This window comes from Phacochoerus africanus, chromosome 4, assembly GCF_016906955.1.
Source record: "Phacochoerus africanus isolate WHEZ1 chromosome 4, ROS_Pafr_v1, whole genome shotgun sequence".
Classification (NCBI taxonomy): domain Eukaryota; kingdom Metazoa; phylum Chordata; class Mammalia; order Artiodactyla; family Suidae; genus Phacochoerus; species Phacochoerus africanus.
Window position 1 is genome coordinate 72,772,829 of NC_062547.1, and position 17,802 is coordinate 72,790,630.

Consider the following 17,802-nt stretch of genomic DNA (forward strand, 5'->3'; position numbering starts at 1 on the left):
TCAGGCAGAGAGGAGCCTTTAAATGCAAATAAGAACCCTCCTTCCCACGCTTCCCATCTTACTCAGACTGAAACCTAAGCTCTCACCTTGGTCTCCACTCTGCTAGCTACCCGCTCATCACCCTCCCCCTCACTCATGAAGCTGCAGCTGCAGTGGTCTTTGTGTGCTTGATGATATCAAGCTTGATCCAACCTCAGGGCTGTTGCACATGCTGTTCCTGCTCCTTTTTTTTCCCAGATGTGCACATGGCCAGGCACTTCTCATCTACTGGTTTCAGTTCAAAGGCCATCTCCTTGGAGAAGCCTTCCCCAGCAACTCTAAATCAGCACCCAGCCACACTCCACCTGTTATCTGGTTCTATTTTCCTGATAGCACCTATCACTAACACAAATTATCTTGTCTGTTTATATACTTGCTTCTTTTGTCTGTCCCCTTCCCTCCCCCAGTGAAATGTACACTTCAAGGAACCTTGTTTTGAAGTTCCCGTCATGGCTCAGTGGAAACGAACCTGACTAGGGTTTGATCCCTGGCCTTCCTCAGTGGGTAAAAGATCCGGCATTGCCGTGAGCTGTGGTGTAGATCACAGACATGGCTCAGGTCCTGTGTTGCTGTGGCTATGGTGTAGGCCGGCAGCTATAGCTCCGATTTGACCCCAGCCTGGGACCCTCCATATGCTGTGGGTGTGGCCCTAAAAAGCAGAAAAAAAGAAAGAGAGAGAGAGAGAGAGAGGGGGAGGGAGGAAGGAAGGAAGGGAAAGGAAAAGAAAGAAAAGAAAGGAAGGAAGGAAGGGAAAAAAAGACAAAAGGGGGGGATGGAGAAAACAAAGACACAGGGAGAGCTTTCTAAGATGGCCTTCAATGATGCCCATCTCTCGCATTCATGCCCTTGTGTGACCCCACCCACTGAGCCTGGGCTGGACCTAGTGATTGCTTCTGGCCAACAGGATGTGACACAGGCAATGGGAGGCCATTTCCAAGACTGAGCTGCAAAAGCCTGTGACTTCTGTCTTGGCAAACTCTTCTGCCTTCTCAGCTTGCTTGCTTTGAGGAAGCAAGTAGCATGTTGGGAATGTCCACCTGTCAGGGCAAAGAACTGAGAGTAGTGTCTGGCCAACAAGTAGCAAGGAACTGAGGCCCTCAGTCCGTGATGCACTGAAACCTGCCAACAGCCACTTCGTGAACTTGGAAGAAGATTCTTTCTCAGTTGAGCCATCAGCTGAGACCACAACGCAACAGACATCTTATTACAACTGAGAGACCCCACAGTACAGGACCTAAGTTGTGTCCAGAGTCCAAGCCCCCCCAGAAACTGTCAGAGAATAAATGTGGGGGTTTTGGTTTTTGTTCTGTTTTGTTTTGTTTGCATACTTGCTGCATATGGAAATTCCTGGGCCTGGCATCAAACTCAAGTCACAGCAGTGACAACACCAGTTTCTTAACCACAAAGCCACCAGGGAACTCCTATATGTGTGTTCTTTTAAATCACTAACTTTAGGATGATGGATTACACAGCAATAGAAACTAATACAGAGAGGTCAAATGACTTGCCTAAGGCCTAAAAGAACTAGGTAAAGTCTTAAACCCAAAGTCTCTCTGACTCTAAAACTCTTAACCACCCACCTGACCCATCTACCATAATAATAGACAAAACATATCAAAAGATTGATTCAGGCCTGGCCTCATATTTCATGTGAATTCTCTCATTGAGCCCTCACGGGATCTTTGAGGCATTTACTTGTGTCATAGGTACAGAAAGAAGGAGTGTCCCACCTTGAGATCACACATCAGGAACGTGAATTCTTCTATTATCCCCAATCCAGGGATTTGCCATTGGATTGAATTAGAGTGAATTTGGGGCTAGCTCTACAAATGTTATCCCTGTCTTAGTCTGGGCTGCTCCCAGAATCCCACAGACTTAGGGGCTTATCAGCAACAGACATTTATTTCCCAGAGTCCTGGAGGCCGAAGTCCAAGACTAAGGCGCTGGGAGATTTGGTGTCTGGTGAGAAGCTGCTTCCTGGTTCACAGATGGCTGTCCTCCTACTGTGTGTCTTTGCATGGAAGAAGGGGTGAGGAATCTCTCTGGCATCGCTTTGATGAGGACATTGATCCTATTTATGTGTGCTTCACCCTAATGACCCCCATCTCCACATACCATCCCCTTGGGGGTTAAAATTTATCATGTAAATTTGGGGGAGGCACCAAAATGCACTCTATAGCAAAGTCCGAGAGTGTAAGAGGGGGAAAGGGATGCCTGGAGTACACTGCACCCCTGATCCCCAACCCTGTCTGGAATCCAGCACCCCTTGGAGAGAAAGAGGGCACCAATCTGTGTTCAACCTCATCCACCTATGTCTTGGCCGGAGGCTTTGGATGTGTGTGTGTGTGTGTGTGTGTGTGTGTGTGTGTGTGTGTGCATTCATATGCTTGTGCTCTCCCCCCTTCCCCAAGCACTTCCTCAGCATGGAAATACCCTTGCACCCGGAGTCATATGGACATGCACAGAATGAAAATCCCCAGTCATCCACATCCTCACTCAGCCCAATAGACTAGACACAAATTCCACAGGCACGCAGACACACTGCATTCACCCCCAGATATCCCAGGCCATGCTGGGTCACATGTGGATTCATGCAAATTCTCACCCATATCCATATAGACATTCTCAATATCTTGCAGGAGGCTGAGCAATCTTGCAGACTCGGGTACATTTTTCCTTCTTTTTATTCAGCTGCTTTCTTTCTTTCTTTTTTGGCTGTGCCTGTGGCATTTGGAAGTTCCAGAGCCAGGGATAGAACCCTTGTCACAGCAGTGACCCAAGCCACAGCAGTGATAATGCCAGATCCTTAACCCACCAAGCCACCAGGGAATTCCAACTGCTGCATTTTGACTCTCTGAGTCTGTCTGTGTGATTTCGTGTGTGTGCATGACCATGAGTACCTATTTTGTGTCCTGCCTTTGTGCCGGCAAGTGTTATCTTTGTTTTTCAACGTGACTGTCTGCTTGGGTGTCTGCCTGTTTCTGAGTCTGCAACTCTGCTTGAGTGGGGGTCTGGCTGTGTGTCTCTGTGTGTGTGTGACTAGATCTGGCTATAAATTTGACTTGTGGCTGGGCCCGACTGTGTCTGTCCCCTTGTTACTGCTCTATGTCTATGCGCTTTGCGTTTCTGTCTCTTGTCTGGGTCTCCTTCTCTGTTGTCCTCTTTGAATTGCCAGCTGTGGTCTCTGCATGTGTGTCTGCTGTTGGTTGTCTCTGTCTGGAACTGTCTGCCTGCTGCTACTGTGTGTTGTCTTTCTGCATCTGTCATCTAGATGGACAAGGACTGCTCCATGCTTGTGCTGCCAGTTTGTGTCCATGACTATGTTCTGCCCACATGACTTGATATCTGTGTCTGTTTGCTATCTGTGACTGTGCTGATCCCTTTGTCTGTGCTGGTCACTTCCTGGCCCTGTGTCTGTTGTCTGTCTGTGTGTATGTTTTGTCTGCTATCTGTCCACCTATCTGGTACTATGTCCCCTCTCCAGCCTGGCTCCCTCTGGTGGTCATACAGGGAATGGCCAGCGCAGATGGACCAAAGGAAAGCAAGTTGAGGGAAGAGGAAGCGTTTTAGGCAAACTGTGAATCCTTGGCTGCCACAGAGAGGAAGGCTTGGGTGTGATAGCAGGGTCCAGATGTGGCCCAGCCTGGCAGCATTAAGCTGGGGGTCTGGCCGATGAGCCTGCACCACCTGCTGCCCACCTATCCAGTGGAAGGCTCTAAGCAGGATGCCTGGGTCTCTGGTTGTGGGTGGGGGCGGGGACCTGCCTCCGGGGACGTCACCCATTAAACTTCCTCTCTAAGCCACACAGGAAGCTGAGCCAGCTCAGGGCCCAGCCCTGTGAAAACACAGGCCCCCAGGACCCTGGGGAAAGGGCCCCGCTGGGCCAGCCCTGCAGGGACCATGGGATCCACAGCCGAGTAAGAGCCACCCCCTCTCCCATCCTCTGGACCAAGATTCCCAGACCAGGCCTGGGCTGGGGCCAAGGGAGGCAAGGTTGGGGCAGGTCCAGGAGGGACCGTGAGCCACAGGGACAGGTGGCTGGAATCTGAGCAGGACTCTCAGCGGGCATACAGTATGGACTCTACCCTCTGGCACACTCAGGCCACTCGGGACCTTCTAATCCCTCCCTCTCTCTCTTTCTCTCTCTCTCTCTCCTCTTGGCTCTATACGACTAAGTTTGTAACTCTGAGCGTGTGTCTCTTGGTGTAATTTCTGAGTGATGGGGAGGCTGGCTTCCGGGGGTTCAGCAGCAGGGACGGGGGCGGGGGTCCTCTGTGTATCCATGTGTGTGATTTGCTGTGTGGGTCCTGTGTCGGCGTGAGGATGAAGGGATGGGGGTCCCCATATTTGAGACTGTGTGTCTGCACTCACTCCCCATTCTCTTCCTCTCTCTTTCTCCCCAAGCCCAAGTCCCAGCATCCCCTGCGTGGTGGACGGGGGAGGGAGGAGGGGAGGAAGGCAGAGACTGCATGGTTTGCAAAAGGACCAGGGCATACTGCTTTCCCTCCTCTGATGAGAAATCTGGGGTCGGTATCCAGGACCCCAGGAAGTCTCATGCTCAAAGACACACATGCAGGGGCTCACACATAGACCTGCATGGCCATGCAAGAAAATGGAGGTGATATTCACCCTCACTCTGGCCACACCTACAATCAATCTTACCTGACACATATCCTGAACACTATTTTTCTTTTTTTGCCTTTTTTTTTTAGGGCCGTGCTTGCAGCATACAGAAGTTCCCAGGCTAGGAGTCAAATCAGAGCTGCAGCTGCCAGGTCTGCCCCACGGCCACAGCATGCAGGATCCACGCCCCATCTGCAACCTATACACAGCTCATGGCAATGCTGGATCCTTAACCCACTGAGGCCAGAGATCAAAACTGCATCCTCATGGATACTTGTTGGGTTTGTAACCCTGGAGCCAAAACGGGAACTCCAGCCCTGGACAGTCTTATCCTTTCAGGCAGATACAGAATAGAGTCACACACACGCGCACACACACACACACAGAGGCATGCACACATGTGTATACTCCGCACAGACACAGCCATATACGCAGAAGGGAGTCCCTGGACCCACTAAACACTTTCCTGTCCCACAGAGGGGATCCCCCTGCTGTGTTTGATTGGTTCTTCGAAGCGGCCTACCCTGCCTCCCTGCAGGAGGGTGAGTGGGGGCCTTGGTGGGGGTGGGAAGACGGGGGGTGGGTCCAGGACCTTCAACTTAGGGCCCGCTCTCCACACAGATCCCCCTATCCTGCGGCAGTTCCCCCCACACTTCAGGGACCGGGTATGTAGACTGGTTCCTTGCTTCCCCCCCTCGCCCAGGGCCTGCCCACCTGGGGGAGGGGATGGGGGCTCAGGGGTGGGGCCCAACCTGAGTGGCCAAGCAGTGTGTGCTTCTCTCCACCCCCAGGAGGCTATGCAGATGGTGCCCAAATTCTGCTTCCCTTTTGATGTGGAAAGGTATGGAAGGAAGCAGACACCCAAGGACCCGGAGACTCAGACCCCAGGGACTCAAACACTCAGAAACTCAGATATCAGACACCATATCCCCAGGGACACTGGGGCTCAGGGACCCAGGGACTCAGACACTTAGGCACCTGGGGACTCTGACAAATAGTGACTTAAACACAAAGGGACTCATTTACCCAGAGACCCAGGGGTCCAGGGGCCCAGGGATCTAGGGGTTTAGGGACCCAGGGACTCAGGGATCCAGGGGCTCAAGGACCCAGGGACTCAGAGGTACAGGGCCTCAGGGAGTCAAGGCCTCAGGGATCCTAGGGCTTAGGGACCCAGGGACTCAGATCCAGGACCTCAGGGAGTCAAGGGCTCAGAGACACAGGGACTCAGGGATGGGGGACCAGGGATCCAGGGCCTCAGGGATCCAGGGGCTCAGGGACCCTGGGGCTCAGGGCCCCAAACGGTGAATGCAGTACTAGGAGTATTGCTGGGGGCATGGAGAGGGGTGGTCAGGGAGGTGGGATGCTTAGGTCTCTCTGAGAGCCTTTCCTGCTTCCAGGGAGCCCCCCAGCAGCGCTGTACAGCACTTCACCTTTGCCCTCACGGACCTGACCGGTACCCGCAGATTTGGTTTCTGCCGCCTTCGTGCTGGTGCCCACAGTTGTCTCTGCATCCTCAGGTGTTAGGATACAGGGGTCTGGGCATGGGGGCTGGTGGGGAAAGGGCCTCTGCCTAGGGGCACTGCGTGGAAACTGTGTCTTCTCTCCACAGTCACCTGCCTTGGTTTGAAGTGTTTTACAAGCTGCTAAACACAGTGGGGGATCTCCTGGCCCAGGACCAAGTGAGACCAGCCCCCTTGGTACTCCCGAAGAGGTCCCAGCCCCCACCACACTAAGCCCCAGTCTGGCTCAGAACTCCCAGGGTGGGAGTTCCCATTGTGTCTCGGCAGTAAGGAACCCAACTAGTATCCATGAGGACATGGGTTCGATCCCTAGCTGTGTAGGTCACAGACCTGGCTCGGATCTGGTGTTGCTGTGACTGTGGCATAGGCTGGCAGCTGCAGCTTGGATTCAACCCCTAGCCTGGAAACTTCCTTATGCCCAGAGTGCAGCCCTAAAAAGAAGAAGAAAAAGAATTTTCAGGCCAAACCTGGGCCTCTTGGCCCCTTCCAGACCACCCAGCTTGAGCCAAGGTCCTCAGAGTCCACAGCCCACGTTCTGATTCAGACACCCCACCCCCACCCAGGTCTCAGAGGTGGAGGAACTTCTTCTAAATCTGCTGCAGCAGCCCCTTCCTGGGACTCCGGGGCTGGAGCTGGTGAGTAGCCCCTCACCCCTGGAACGGACCTCAGGTGGATGAAGAGAGGCTGCACCCCAGCCCTGACGACCACATACAACTCTCACCCAGGGCAGCGAAGTGACGACCTCCAGGGCGTATGCCATCCCTCCCCCTGCCCCCGGGAAGAGCAAGCCGGTGAGGAGAGCTAGGGACCCTGGAAGGCTGGGCACCTATGTGGGGCCAACCCCCTGACTGATCCGTCCCCCGCCAATCCTCCCGCCAGCTTTCCTGCTTCGTGGCCCCTGACTCTGGCCGCTTGCCTTCCATTCCTGAGAATGTGAGTGGACACCAGAGGGGGAGGGAAAAGGTCCGGGAATCCGGAGGGGGCTATCAGGTCTCATGGTCCCTCGAGTCCAGCCTTCCTCTCTGTTCCTCAGAGGAACTTAACGGAGCTGGTGGTGGCGGTGACCGACGAGAACATCGTGGGGCTGTTCGCCGCGCTCTTAGCGGAGCGAAGGGTCCTGCTCATCTCCAGCAAGCTGAGCACCGTGAGGCGGGGCTGCTGGGCTGGGGAGGGGCCGATACCCGGCTTGACCCCTCGGGGCGGGGCAACCTGGGCGGATTCCTAGCTCTAACCCAAAGTCTCTAACCCAAAGGCGCGAGATCCAAGGGCAAAGTCCTGGTTCTGCCCCCTTTGAAGGTCAGGGTTGAGTTGAATTCTGGTTCCACCTTTATGGGGGTGCTGAGAGGGGTCTGCGCTCTAACCCTACCCCTTTGGGATCTGAGTCCAGACTCCACCCACTATGGCCCAGAGCAAGACTGGCTCCTCCCCTTTGGAGAGTGAGATCTGGACGTGCTAAATTCTAGCTCCGCCCCTAAGGGGGAAGGACGGAAGTAGGGAAGGAGGCTAAATGCTGACTCCACCCTTAGGGGGCGGGCCGGGGTGGGGACTGACTTCTAGTCCCTCCTCTTTAGGGGAGGTGTCAGTGGTCCCTGAAGGATGGACCAGGGCAGGCTCAGTCTTAGCTCTGTTTCTTCAGGGTAGGGTTAGTGGAATGAGTCACCGTTCGACCCTTAAGGAGCGAGATCTCGGAGGGTTGAATGTTAGCTTCGCCCCCTACAGGGACTAGTATGTGCTGAGTCCTCGCTCCCCAGTCCCACAGTCCCAGGCACTGTAATTTATGGAATTCTTGGCCTTCACATGAAAGGGCTTTGAGTTTTCACCTCTTCCCCAGGAGCTAGTGGGGAAGAGGGGAGGGATGTGTGGAGAGATAGGAAGCTGGGGACATGGTAAATAAAGCCAGGAGAGTTACCGTCCCAGAAAGGGTCCTTGAAGCTGGAAGTCTAGGCCCTGACTCCATGTTCCCCGACCCGTCCCCAGTTGACATCGTGTGTCCACGCGTCCTGCGCCCTTCTGTACCCCATGCACTGGGAGCACGTGCTCATCCCAACGCTGCCACCGCATCTGCTGGACTACTGCTGGTGAGGGGCAGGGACTGGGGAGGGAGGGATTGGAGGAGAGGCCTGGTGTCCTGGGGAGAGTGAGAACAACTCCTGCATGACCAGCCCCCTGGGTTGTCCGCAGCGCGCCCATGCCCTACCTCATCGGAGTGCATGCCAGTCTTGCCGAGGTAAGTGGGAGTAGGAACTGGACGGTGGGGGGGGTCCCCGTGGGAGGGGTAGGGGGTGGGGTCCCCTTCCCTCTGCATCCCCAGGTACTCTTCTCTGCCTGGGATCTTCAAGCTCTGAGTGCCCATACCCTCATGCTACTCAACTTCAGAGAGTGCGGGAGAAAGGCCTGGAGGATGTCGTGATGATGAACGTGGACTCCAATACCTTGGAGACACCCTTCGATGATGTGCAGGCGCTGCCCCCAGACGTGGTCAGTGTAAACCCCTTCCACCCTCCTGCTGCATCCGGAAGGCGAGGCTGCACAGTTGCCTGCTCAGTGCTCCCCCCTTGTCCTCCAGGTGTCCCTGCTGAGGCTGAGGCTAAGGAAGGTCGCACTGGCCCCAGGGGAAGGAGTGTCCCGTCTCTTCCTCAAAGCCCAGGCCCTGCTCTTCGGGGGCTACCGCGATGCACTTGTTTGCAGCCCGGTGAGCAGCCAAGATGTGGAGGGAGAGGCCCAGTGGGTCCCTGAAAGATTCAGAATAAGACCTTGCATTTATGGAGTGCTTACTCTGTGCCTCTGTTTGCTCCTCTGTAAAATGGGATTCCAACAGTACACCCAAAATGGTCATGGGAGTCAGTCAATGGGCATTGCAAAACACTCAGATTGTCCCTGGTACAATCTGCAGCATTGGATAAATGCTAGATTTTGCCATTGCTAATATGACCTCATTTAATGCCCACAACAGTATTAAGAGAGAGATACTATTATGGCCCCATTTTACATATGAGGAAACCAAGGCTTAGAGAAGCCCTACCATGTGGGTGTTGAAGCCAAGACTTTCATCTGCTGACTTTTGACCCTGACACCCCCTCCTCCCAGTTTTCCACAACTATTCTATAAGAATGTGGTCAGGGAGTTCCCTTGTGGCTCAGAGGGTTAAGGATCCAGCACTGTCACCACTGTGGCTCTGGTTGTAGCTTTGGCGTGGGTTTTGATGCCTGGCTGGGGAACTTCTGCATTCCATGAGTGTTGCCGAGAGAATGAACAAAACAACAACAAAAACGGTCAGGAGTCCTAGTGTTTGAGAATCTCACTTTCCTGTGGGCTCTGCCCTTAGAACCCAACCAGAAGCTACCCATCTATCCCCCTCCTGTTTCTACCCTGACCTGGTCCTCACTGTTGCTTGCCTGAATCAGGGCGCTCACCCTTCACCATGAGTCCCCTCTCACGGGTTCCCACCCTTATGCTCCATGTCTGACCTCCCCATGTCAGACCTGGGAGCATCTGAGCCAGGTCCTGTCTGCCTCTGCCCACCACCATCCTAGGGCTCCCACCTCCCTGGGCATAAAAGCCCAAGTCCTCCCTGTGGCCCAAAAGGCCCTGCATGAGATTGGGCACACAGAGGCGCTCCATCAACCTTTGCTACAGAGATGAACGGTAGAATAAGAGAAGCCCAATCAGGGATCAAAGCAAGCCGCGGGGAACTTAGAATCCATGTCCTTCTTCCAGGGCCAGCCTGTAACCTTTGATGAAAAAGCCTTCTTGGCCCAGAAACCCGGGGCACCCCTGCAGGCCTTCCACCAGCGGGCTGTGCACCTGCAGCTGTTCAAACAGGTGCGCCAGAGACCTTGGGGGGAGGTGGGGGCTGCAGGGGCAGGGCTAGGGGCACAGACACCCAGATTCCAGGCAGTGGAGCCAGGGGTGGAGGGGTGGACACCTGGATCCACTGGGTGGGGCCAGAGTCAGCCTGGTCAGTAGGATCCCCCAACCCAGGGATGGGAGAAACAGGACTGAACTCTTGGGTCCTTAAAGAATGGAAACCCTGCTGACATCCATCCAGCCTGCTGACTCCTGGCTGAGTCAGCATAGATGGTGTCAGATACATGTGTAAGGGCTCTTAGCATCAACACAAAGGTTGAGGTTTTTCGGAACCATTAGGAGTTTCCTTAAAGCCTGATACACCTTTGCAGGAGGGCATAGTTTTTGCCTTTTTCTTGTGGGCATCGATGAATAGTTTTCAAGATCCAGTAGACTTAATGACATTTGTATGCTTACAATCTTAGCTGTATACTAATATCATAGCCTGACTTTTGCAGATAAAGGTAGAATTTCTGGATTAATATTAAAAAAAGAAAACAAAAAACAAACAAACAAACAAACAAAAAAAAGAATGGAAACCCTGATCTGAGTTCCTAGGGATAAGATCTACTTCTAGGTCCCTGAGGAGACCGGAATGGAACCAAATGATTGAGCCTCAAGGCAGAAGCCATCTGGGTCAAGGGTGGATGTCCATGTCAAAGACTCTTTGGGGGCAGGGTAGATGGGCTGGACTCTTAGGTCTTATATGCACGGATATGGGGGGGAAATGGAGCCGGACTCCTGGGTTCTTGGGAAAAGGTGGAATGAACTTCAGGGTCCTTCAATGCAGGCTGGCTTCTAGGGTCCCGAGAGGTGGGGCCCCTGGAAGCAGGCCTGTCTGGAGTAACAAGAGATCTACTTCCCAGACCCTGTGAGAGGTGGGACTGGGGGTGGAGGGTGGGGCAGGGAGCGTGTGGACCTCTGGCTTCCTGAGGTGGGATCCAGACTCCTGGGGCTTAAGGATGGGTTTCTGGAGGAGTCAAGGATGGCTTCTATGTCTTGAGGGTGAGCGGATCCCTAGCCCTCACATTCAGAGTTCTGGGGCACCCCTTCCCCCACCCCCAGTTCATCGAAGGCCGACTGGAGAAGCTTAACAAAGGAGAAGGCTTCTCAGACCTTTTTGAGCAGGAGATCACCTGCAGTTGCACCTCATCAGGTGAGCTCTGCACCTGGCTCAGAGCGCCCACCCCACCAGCACCCCGGCCTGAGCCTGACCACCGTGACACCCCTCTCTCCTCTCTCTAGGCACCCTTCGCTCCTACCAGCTCTGGGCAGACAACCTGAAGGTAGTAACACTGAATGTCCCACCCTTAATTTTTGTGAGGTTAAACAGCCCCCACTATGCATTTACAGATCGAGGTGGAGAAATTGAGGGGCAAAGAGGGCGCAGGGTGATCCCATGCCACACAGCCTGAGTGGGTGGGTGGGGCCTGACACATCCCCATACGCCCAAGCCTCTCTTCGTTGGCTTTCTCTCCCCAGAAAGGTGGTGGTGCCCTCCTGCATTCTGTCAAGGCCAAGACCCAGCCAGCTGTCAGGAACATGTACCGCTCGGTGAGGCTGGGCTGGACAGGCTTCTTACTGGGGTGACAAAGGCAGAGGACAATCTAACCCCTCATTCAGAGCACCAACATCTTTATCAGAACCAAAACAGCAGTTACACCATTTATGTTTCCTATTTTTATTTTCTATTGACCGCCTTCATTCATTTTTGTCGGATCTCATCTTTCCTATTTAAAATTGACAAGCACAATTCTTTGGCAAATGTCTTCCGTCCTTCTGAGACGCCACAATCCCAGCTTCTGCCCTCGTGTTTTTTTCTCCCAAGCCCAAAGTTTCCCAGGACCAACTTCTACAGCTCAGAACTGTCCACTGGATTTTATCCTTTGCTCTTTTGAACACTGACACGTTTTTATGATGCTCTGTTTTCTGCCACTCTTCTGTTTCTGTTTCATTGGAAGGGCTGGTTATTGCCTCCAGGAATATTCCTTTTGTCTTAGTCAAAGGGGCAAAGTGTGTATTGACTTCGTAGGTAGTCCATGGGGAATTTGAATATATTGTTGAGACACATGTGAGCAGATAGCAAGACTAAGCGAAGCTGTCCACGGGGTTGGAGGGCTGAGTTCTCAAGATCCCGGGGCCAAATCATGCTCAAGTCTAATTCTCTTTTGGCTCCTCCAAAGGCAAAGAGTGGCTTGAAGGGTGTGCAGAGTCTTCTGATGTACAAGGTAAAGCTAGGGACCAAGGCCAAAGGGGCGGTGGGGGAAGGGGCTCCTGGCTCACCCACCTTGTTCCTAGGATGGGGACTCTGGCCTGCAAAGGGGGGGCTCCCTGAGGACCCCTTCCCTCACCAGCCGTTCAGATCGCCTGCAGCAGCGGCTGCCCATCACCCAGCACTTTGGACAGGTGAGAAGCCCCTGCCCCCATCACCAATGAACACACCTGGAACTATCACCAGGTCCTCCTCCATCCCCCATCTCCATCCAGACATCTCGTCTACCCCAAAATGGGGTGCCCACTTCACCCATTCACCCTCCTTTCACACAACCCCCAATCCTGAGGCCCCACCCCCACGGCCCAAATCTGTCCTTTGCAGAACCGGCCCCTTCGGCCCAGCAGGAGACTCCGGCTGGAAGAGAGACCTTCTGAATCCCTCGGGGAGGGGTAAGGCTCCAAAGCAAGGGGAGGAGGCAGTGTTGGAAATGGGGGTCCAGGACTGATGGGGAAGTTGGTCCCCAAACTCCAGACCCTTCAGAGTAGCCAGTCTTGGGCAGATATCTGAGGCCACCCATCCTCACCCAGGACACCCCCTCTGAGTCCTGGGGATGCCCAGGAACCATGGGCAGAGGAAGCTCTGGACGGCAGCTTTCTGGGCTCTGGAGAAGAACTGGATTTGCTGAGCGAGATTCTGGACAGTCTGAGCACCAGAGCCACAAGGACCAGCAGCCTGCGGCCCAGCCAGAGTTTAGACTGCTGCCACAGAGGGGACCCGGACAGCTGCTTCAGCCTGGTGAGAGCCCCCTTGTCCTTCTCCATTTGCCCATCCACCTTGCCAGCCTCTCCTCCACCTCCAGGACGGCAACTTCTCTCCCTACGCCCACCCAGCCTGACCTATCAGGAAGACCAAGATGGCAAGCAGATGACGAGACACCACCAGAGCCCCGGCCCCTGTCCCTGCCTGTCAGCCCGCCATCTCTGCACACCCCCCAGCTTTTGGATGCCGGGAGCTCCTCAGAACACCCCATTTTCCAGCTGCCCCCAGAGGCCAGCGGAGAAATCGCTTCTCCATCAGGGCCTTCAACAGCTTCTGCAGACCCCAGCAGCAAAGGGGACTCTGTATCCTCCCTCACAGAGCCCCAGTCTCTAACCCTCCACCTCTCCCCTCCCCACAAGGCAAGCGAAGATTCCATAGCCCAGGAGAACCCCAGGTCCCAGCTCTCCACCCAGCCCCACCCTCCAGAAAGCCCTCAACTTCCAGTCCCCACCAAGCCCAACTCGGATACGACCTGGACATCCCAACACCTTGATTCTTCCTCGGATCCTGGTTCCCCAGAGAATCCCAGAGCCCAGCCTTCTGAGGTCCTGCAAGTGGAGCACACTCACCTCCAGCCCCCCGAGGAGCTGGGAGGCCCCAGACGCCCTGCTAGCACCTGGCAAGAGCCTGCAACCAGGAGCCGACCCAGAGTCTCTGAGCTTAAAAAGTGTTTTGAAGCTTAAGGATCAGGGTCTGGAAGAGAATCCAGCCCCTCAATAAAGCCGCCAAGAGCCCAAAGCTGGTTTTTCCTGGTGGGTTTATCTGGGAGCCTTCTTTCTGCTCAGAAACTGCCCCCCCCACACCTTTCCTGCTGAGGCAGCCTCCAGCTGACTCTTGGGTGCAGCTAAAAGCCCCTCCTCCCTTCCAGGAAGCCCTCCCAGCCCCTAAGTTCCTCCAGACCTTACAATTCATCTCTCAACAGCCTCTGCACCCTGCATGTGTCTCCTTCACCTAGGCTAATACCTGTCCCCACCAGCCCTCCAAAAGGTTTAATTATATATATCGCACTCCCCATTATACATAGAGAGATATATAAAAAGTAAGCCACTTCACTCTCCCTTGCCTTCAAGGGCAGAGTCTTTGAAGCACCTTCTTCCCTTCTATTCTTAAGCACTGGCCGGGTTTGATTGCCCAGAAAGGACTCTGCCTTCCCCCAAGGTAACACAGCCAGGAAGGGTGATGGATAGAGGAAGGGGACCTAGATGGGCAGGCAGCCCCGCACCGTCTCCTTGGAGTCCTGGGGAGCCCGGGCCTCAGCTGCGTGGGAGAACTGAAAGGAAAGGAGATGGGGGTTGTTGGGCTTTTGTGGCAAGGGGACAGATGGCTGAGCCAAGGTGGTGCAGCAAGAGGGGAGGCGGGTCCCCAGCCCTGGCACCCCAACAGCGGGCAGAGACAAGCAGAGGTGGCATGCTTCGAAGAGTCCGCCCAGCAGGCACCCCTTGGCCCCCCAGGTCCTCCTGAACCATCAGAGGCTGGTGTCTCAGTGGCGGCTGCTATATGTGAGCAAGTGCCGGGCAGTCCTGGGTAGTGGTGGTGGCTGCGGCCAGCCCCAGGGTTCAGATGAGCCGCTCCTCAGGCGGCAGCTTGAGGTTGGGGGGTGGTGGAGCTCGGGCACCCACCTGCTCCTCGCTGCTGGGCCGGTAGGTGCCCTCTGTCTGCCGCTTCTCCCGAAGCTTCCGCACCAGTAGTGCCAGGCCCACAGCCAGGAGCAGGGCGGCCAGGAGGGAGAAGACCACAATGATGGCAGTGATGGCCTCCTGAGACTGTGGGAGAGGGGAGAGGTGTGACCCACCTGAACCTGGGTCTCCTGTCCACCCCCACCTGAGAATCAGCTGGGGAACCCTAATCCCTTCCCCCCACACCTGCCACTTTTGCTGATGGGGTTCCTCCATCAGGATTCCTGATCTCCATCAATCACATCTGGTCCTGGACTCCCCCATCTGCCATGTCTGGGGTCCACCCAAAGCACCTGCCACATCTAGTTCCTAGCTCCCCCCACCCCCTGCATGAGAGGCATATGAGGCTCCTGACCCCCCACTCTTGCTATGTATGGTATTCTCTCTTTTTTTTAATGGCTGCTCCCAAGGTACATTGAAGTTCCTAGGCTAGGGATCCAATACAACCCACTGCACTGGGCCAGGGATTGAACCCAGGCCTCAGCAGTGACCCGAGCTGCTGCAGTTGGATCCATAACCCGCTATGCCAGAGTGGGAAGTCCCCGTGTATGGTATTCCTGTCCACCCCTTCCTGGGATTCTTGGCCTCTCCATTTGCCATGCTGGAATCTGGTCTCCCCCACTTAGGGTCCTCCAATGCCCTCCTCCACAAAAACTTAACCAGCTACCTCCGGGAGTCTAGGCCCCTCCACCTGCTAGAGAGGGACTCCTGAATAACACATCCCTGCCGCCCTTCTGCACGTACACCCCAACTCACCAGGCCCCCATTGGAGCCAGTGCCGGCGGCAGAGGGTATAAAGGAGCTGCTCGCATTTGCAGGGGAGATTGATGCTGTGGGAAGGGAGGGAGGAGAAAGGGTAGAGAAGATGAATGAATCTCCATCTATCCTTTCCATCTTGAGACATCTGCATCTTCCTTGGGCATCCCCTCATCAGACCTCTGCACTTCTGCGTCTTCCATTAGGTCAGTACCCTCCACACAGGGGCCACCCCCAAACCAGCAGTAAGTAATCAGCTAACAAGTTTGCAGTTTGCATGGAGTTGGGGGCTATTGTAATGGACGGTGTCTGAAAGCCCAACCCCACCTCTCCGGCACTCCCTCTGCCCTTAAGGATCTGGGCGGATCCTGCCTTTCCCTGGAGTGTCTGACTCACACCTCCCCCAAGGCTCCCGAAACTGGACTAGAGGGCTCACTGAAAGGCAGGGTCCACACCTATGGTCAACCTGGGCTTGGAGCCCCAGGCAGGCCTCCTCCTGACTCCCAAGTCCCCCAAACTCTTCAACCATACTGAGACTCAGGCACGCAGGCCTCTTCCCCCAGCTCACCATTCCGCCCAACTCAGGAATTCTCCTAGGCCAGCTCTAACCATCCAAGGAAGAACTCAGAAATTCTAACCCCTCAGCCCTGACCCTGTAGAATCCTGCCCCCCAAGGCATTCTGTGTCAGCTCCTGGGTTCCTGACATCTCAGGGACCCAGGAACCCAGCGCTTCTAACCCCGGAGCCCAGCAACCCCAGCTGGTACCTACTTTGCCCCCAGACCCGGCCCCAGCGGGCCAGCAGCAGCGGCAGGCCGAGCGCCAGGAGCAGCCCCAGACCGGGGCTCGCCATGGGCCGGGCAACGAGCTGGTGGCACCAGGGACGGGGCTTGTCGCGCACACCACTCCTACCGCATCTCCGGCCGGGGATACCTTCGACCCCGCACCTGGGAGCAAAAGAAGGAGAAAGGCCGGGGCGTGGGGGAGGGGGCCAGACCCGGGCACAGGCCCATGGGAGGGGCGACCCGCGCCGTGCACCCGGGAGCCCCGCCCCGCCCCCGTCGCCAGAGGTCAGAGATTAAAGATTAACTCGCGGCGGCGCGTTCCAGGGGCTGGGAAAAGAGGAGAGGAAAGGGGGAAAGGGCGGCAGGCCAAGCCTAGCGACTTGCCTCCCTACCTGGCCCGAGCGTCTTCAACCTCACTCAAGTTCCTGGTCCCGGTCCCTCTCTCGAACCCTCAGTGCGTCGGTCAGTGCTCGGTCGGACTCTTCCAGCTCCGCCCGCTCACGTGACCCGGAAAGTTTAGTCACTTACCTGGGAGGGGAGCGCACTTCCGGCTTATGCACCTGAGCCTAGATGAGAGGGCGGAGCCAAGCAGGGGCGGGGCCGCGCCACGGAGGCACCTGTAACGGGAACCCAATCCTATTATTTGGAGGGAGTAACTAGGGGCAGAAGGGCGCAGGTGCAAAAGAGGCCTCCCACCACCTGCACTGAGGGCACCTCTGTAGAAGCATCCAGATGTGGAGACACCTGAGACTTGGAGACACTCCTGTCTGGGACAGACCGGGATAGGGGGCCTCTAATGAAAAAAACACCTGTGTGGGACACACCTGCATGGGAGTGAACGTGTATAGAAAACATCTGCACGGATGTGTAAGAATGTCTATTGGAGACTTCTGCTTTGAATCCTATCTCTTTGGAGTATAGCTGAATGGAAGCATAGCTGTGTGGAAAATAGCTGTATAGAACACACTTGCATTGTAACAAACGCCTGGCTGAGGCACTTTGGCGCCGGTTACATCTGCTTGGAGAACACCTCTGGGTGGCTCACCTATGAAATGAACAAGACTTGCATGAGAAATTTCTGTGTGAAAAGATGTTAGAGACACCTGTATGAGATGAGACATACCTGCATTTAAGTACACCTTCAGGGGACCCAGATCAATGGAAAGCCCCATATGGGTGAATACTTAAACAGAACACATCAGTGGTAGGGTAGGCCATATAATGCATACCTGGGTGGTGTAACACCTGTTGAGAAACATACCTGTGAGGTGAAGGAAAGAGACTTGCATGAGGGGAAGCTGGGTAAAACTGAGCTCGACTGAGATGAAGAGCTGAGAATGTCTGCATGAGGAACACTCACTGAAGCACAAGGTGGGGGGGCGTGTGCATTAACGTCTACCTGTCAGGGATGTACCTGTGAGAAAACACTTGTTTAGGGCATCTTCGTGGGAAAATACCAGTATCCCCCGGATTGTAGGGCACCTGCAAGAACCACCTGTGAATAAAAATATCTCTGAGGGGACT

General features: G+C 55.0%; 2 protein-coding genes across 4 annotated transcripts; one reads left to right on the forward strand and one right to left on the reverse strand.

Annotated features, from left to right (window-relative positions):
• The first annotated feature begins 3,827 nt into the window (after positions 1 to 3,827).
• DENND1C (DENN domain containing 1C) lies at positions 3,828 to 13,800 on the forward strand. 3 transcript variants are annotated; one of them, XM_047777338.1, is made up of 23 exons: positions 3,828 to 3,956; positions 5,140 to 5,204; positions 5,284 to 5,327; positions 5,454 to 5,503; positions 6,060 to 6,179; positions 6,272 to 6,341; positions 6,746 to 6,817; positions 6,908 to 6,973; positions 7,062 to 7,115; positions 7,216 to 7,326; positions 8,160 to 8,260; positions 8,364 to 8,409; positions 8,559 to 8,660; positions 8,749 to 8,874; positions 9,900 to 10,004; positions 11,094 to 11,184; positions 11,274 to 11,314; positions 11,511 to 11,582; positions 12,212 to 12,256; positions 12,327 to 12,434; positions 12,625 to 12,692; positions 12,831 to 13,038; positions 13,134 to 13,800. In XM_047777338.1, exons 1-23 carry the CDS (start codon positions 3,940 to 3,942, stop codon positions 13,743 to 13,745), a joined length of 2,394 nt encoding a protein of 797 aa, XP_047633294.1. In that variant the 5' UTR covers positions 3,828 to 3,939; the 3' UTR covers positions 13,746 to 13,800. The 3 variants fall into 3 exon arrangements, with proteins under 3 accessions (XP_047633294.1, XP_047633295.1, XP_047633296.1); XM_047777339.1 differs by lacking the exon at positions 11,511 to 11,582; XM_047777340.1 differs by lacking the exon at positions 3,828 to 3,956 and having other exon boundaries at positions 5,165 to 5,204; positions 5,431 to 5,503.
• A 94-nt stretch (positions 13,801 to 13,894) lies between these two features.
• On the reverse strand, positions 13,895 to 16,815 carry CRB3 (crumbs cell polarity complex component 3). The gene is made up of 5 exons (XM_047777342.1): positions 16,671 to 16,815; positions 16,265 to 16,440; positions 15,495 to 15,568; positions 14,682 to 14,825; positions 13,895 to 14,332 (listed from the first exon to the last, which is right to left on the reverse strand). Exons 2-5 carry the CDS (start codon positions 16,344 to 16,346, stop codon positions 14,261 to 14,263), a joined length of 372 nt encoding a protein of 123 aa, XP_047633298.1. The 5' UTR covers positions 16,347 to 16,440; positions 16,671 to 16,815; the 3' UTR covers positions 13,895 to 14,260.
• Positions 16,816 to 17,802: the final 987 nt, after the last annotated feature.

What these genes read in the sequence shown, in the direction of transcription:
- CRB3 (XM_047777342.1), bottom strand. Translation starts at nt 16,346, where the DNA reads ATGGCGAGCCCCGGTCTGGGGCTGCTCCTGGCGCTCGGCCTGCCGCTG. An exon ending in GGGCCGGGTCTGGGGGCAAA is followed by an intron (nt 15,569 to 16,264) that starts GTAGGTACCAGC and finishes CCCTTCCCACAG; the next exon opens with CATCAATCTCCCCTGCAAAT. An exon ending in GGCCCAGCAGCGAGGAGCAG is followed by an intron (nt 14,333 to 14,681) that starts GTGGGTGCCCGA and finishes CTTTCCTTTCAG; the next exon opens with TTCTCCCACGCAGCTGAGGC.
- DENND1C (XM_047777338.1), top strand. An exon ending in CCCTGCCTCCCTGCAGGAGG is followed by an intron (nt 5,205 to 5,283) that starts GTGAGTGGGGGC and finishes CTCTCCACACAG; the next exon opens with ATCCCCCTATCCTGCGGCAG. An exon ending in ACCTGCAGCTGTTCAAACAG is followed by an intron (nt 10,005 to 11,093) that starts GTGCGCCAGAGA and finishes CCCCACCCCCAG; the next exon opens with TTCATCGAAGGCCGACTGGA.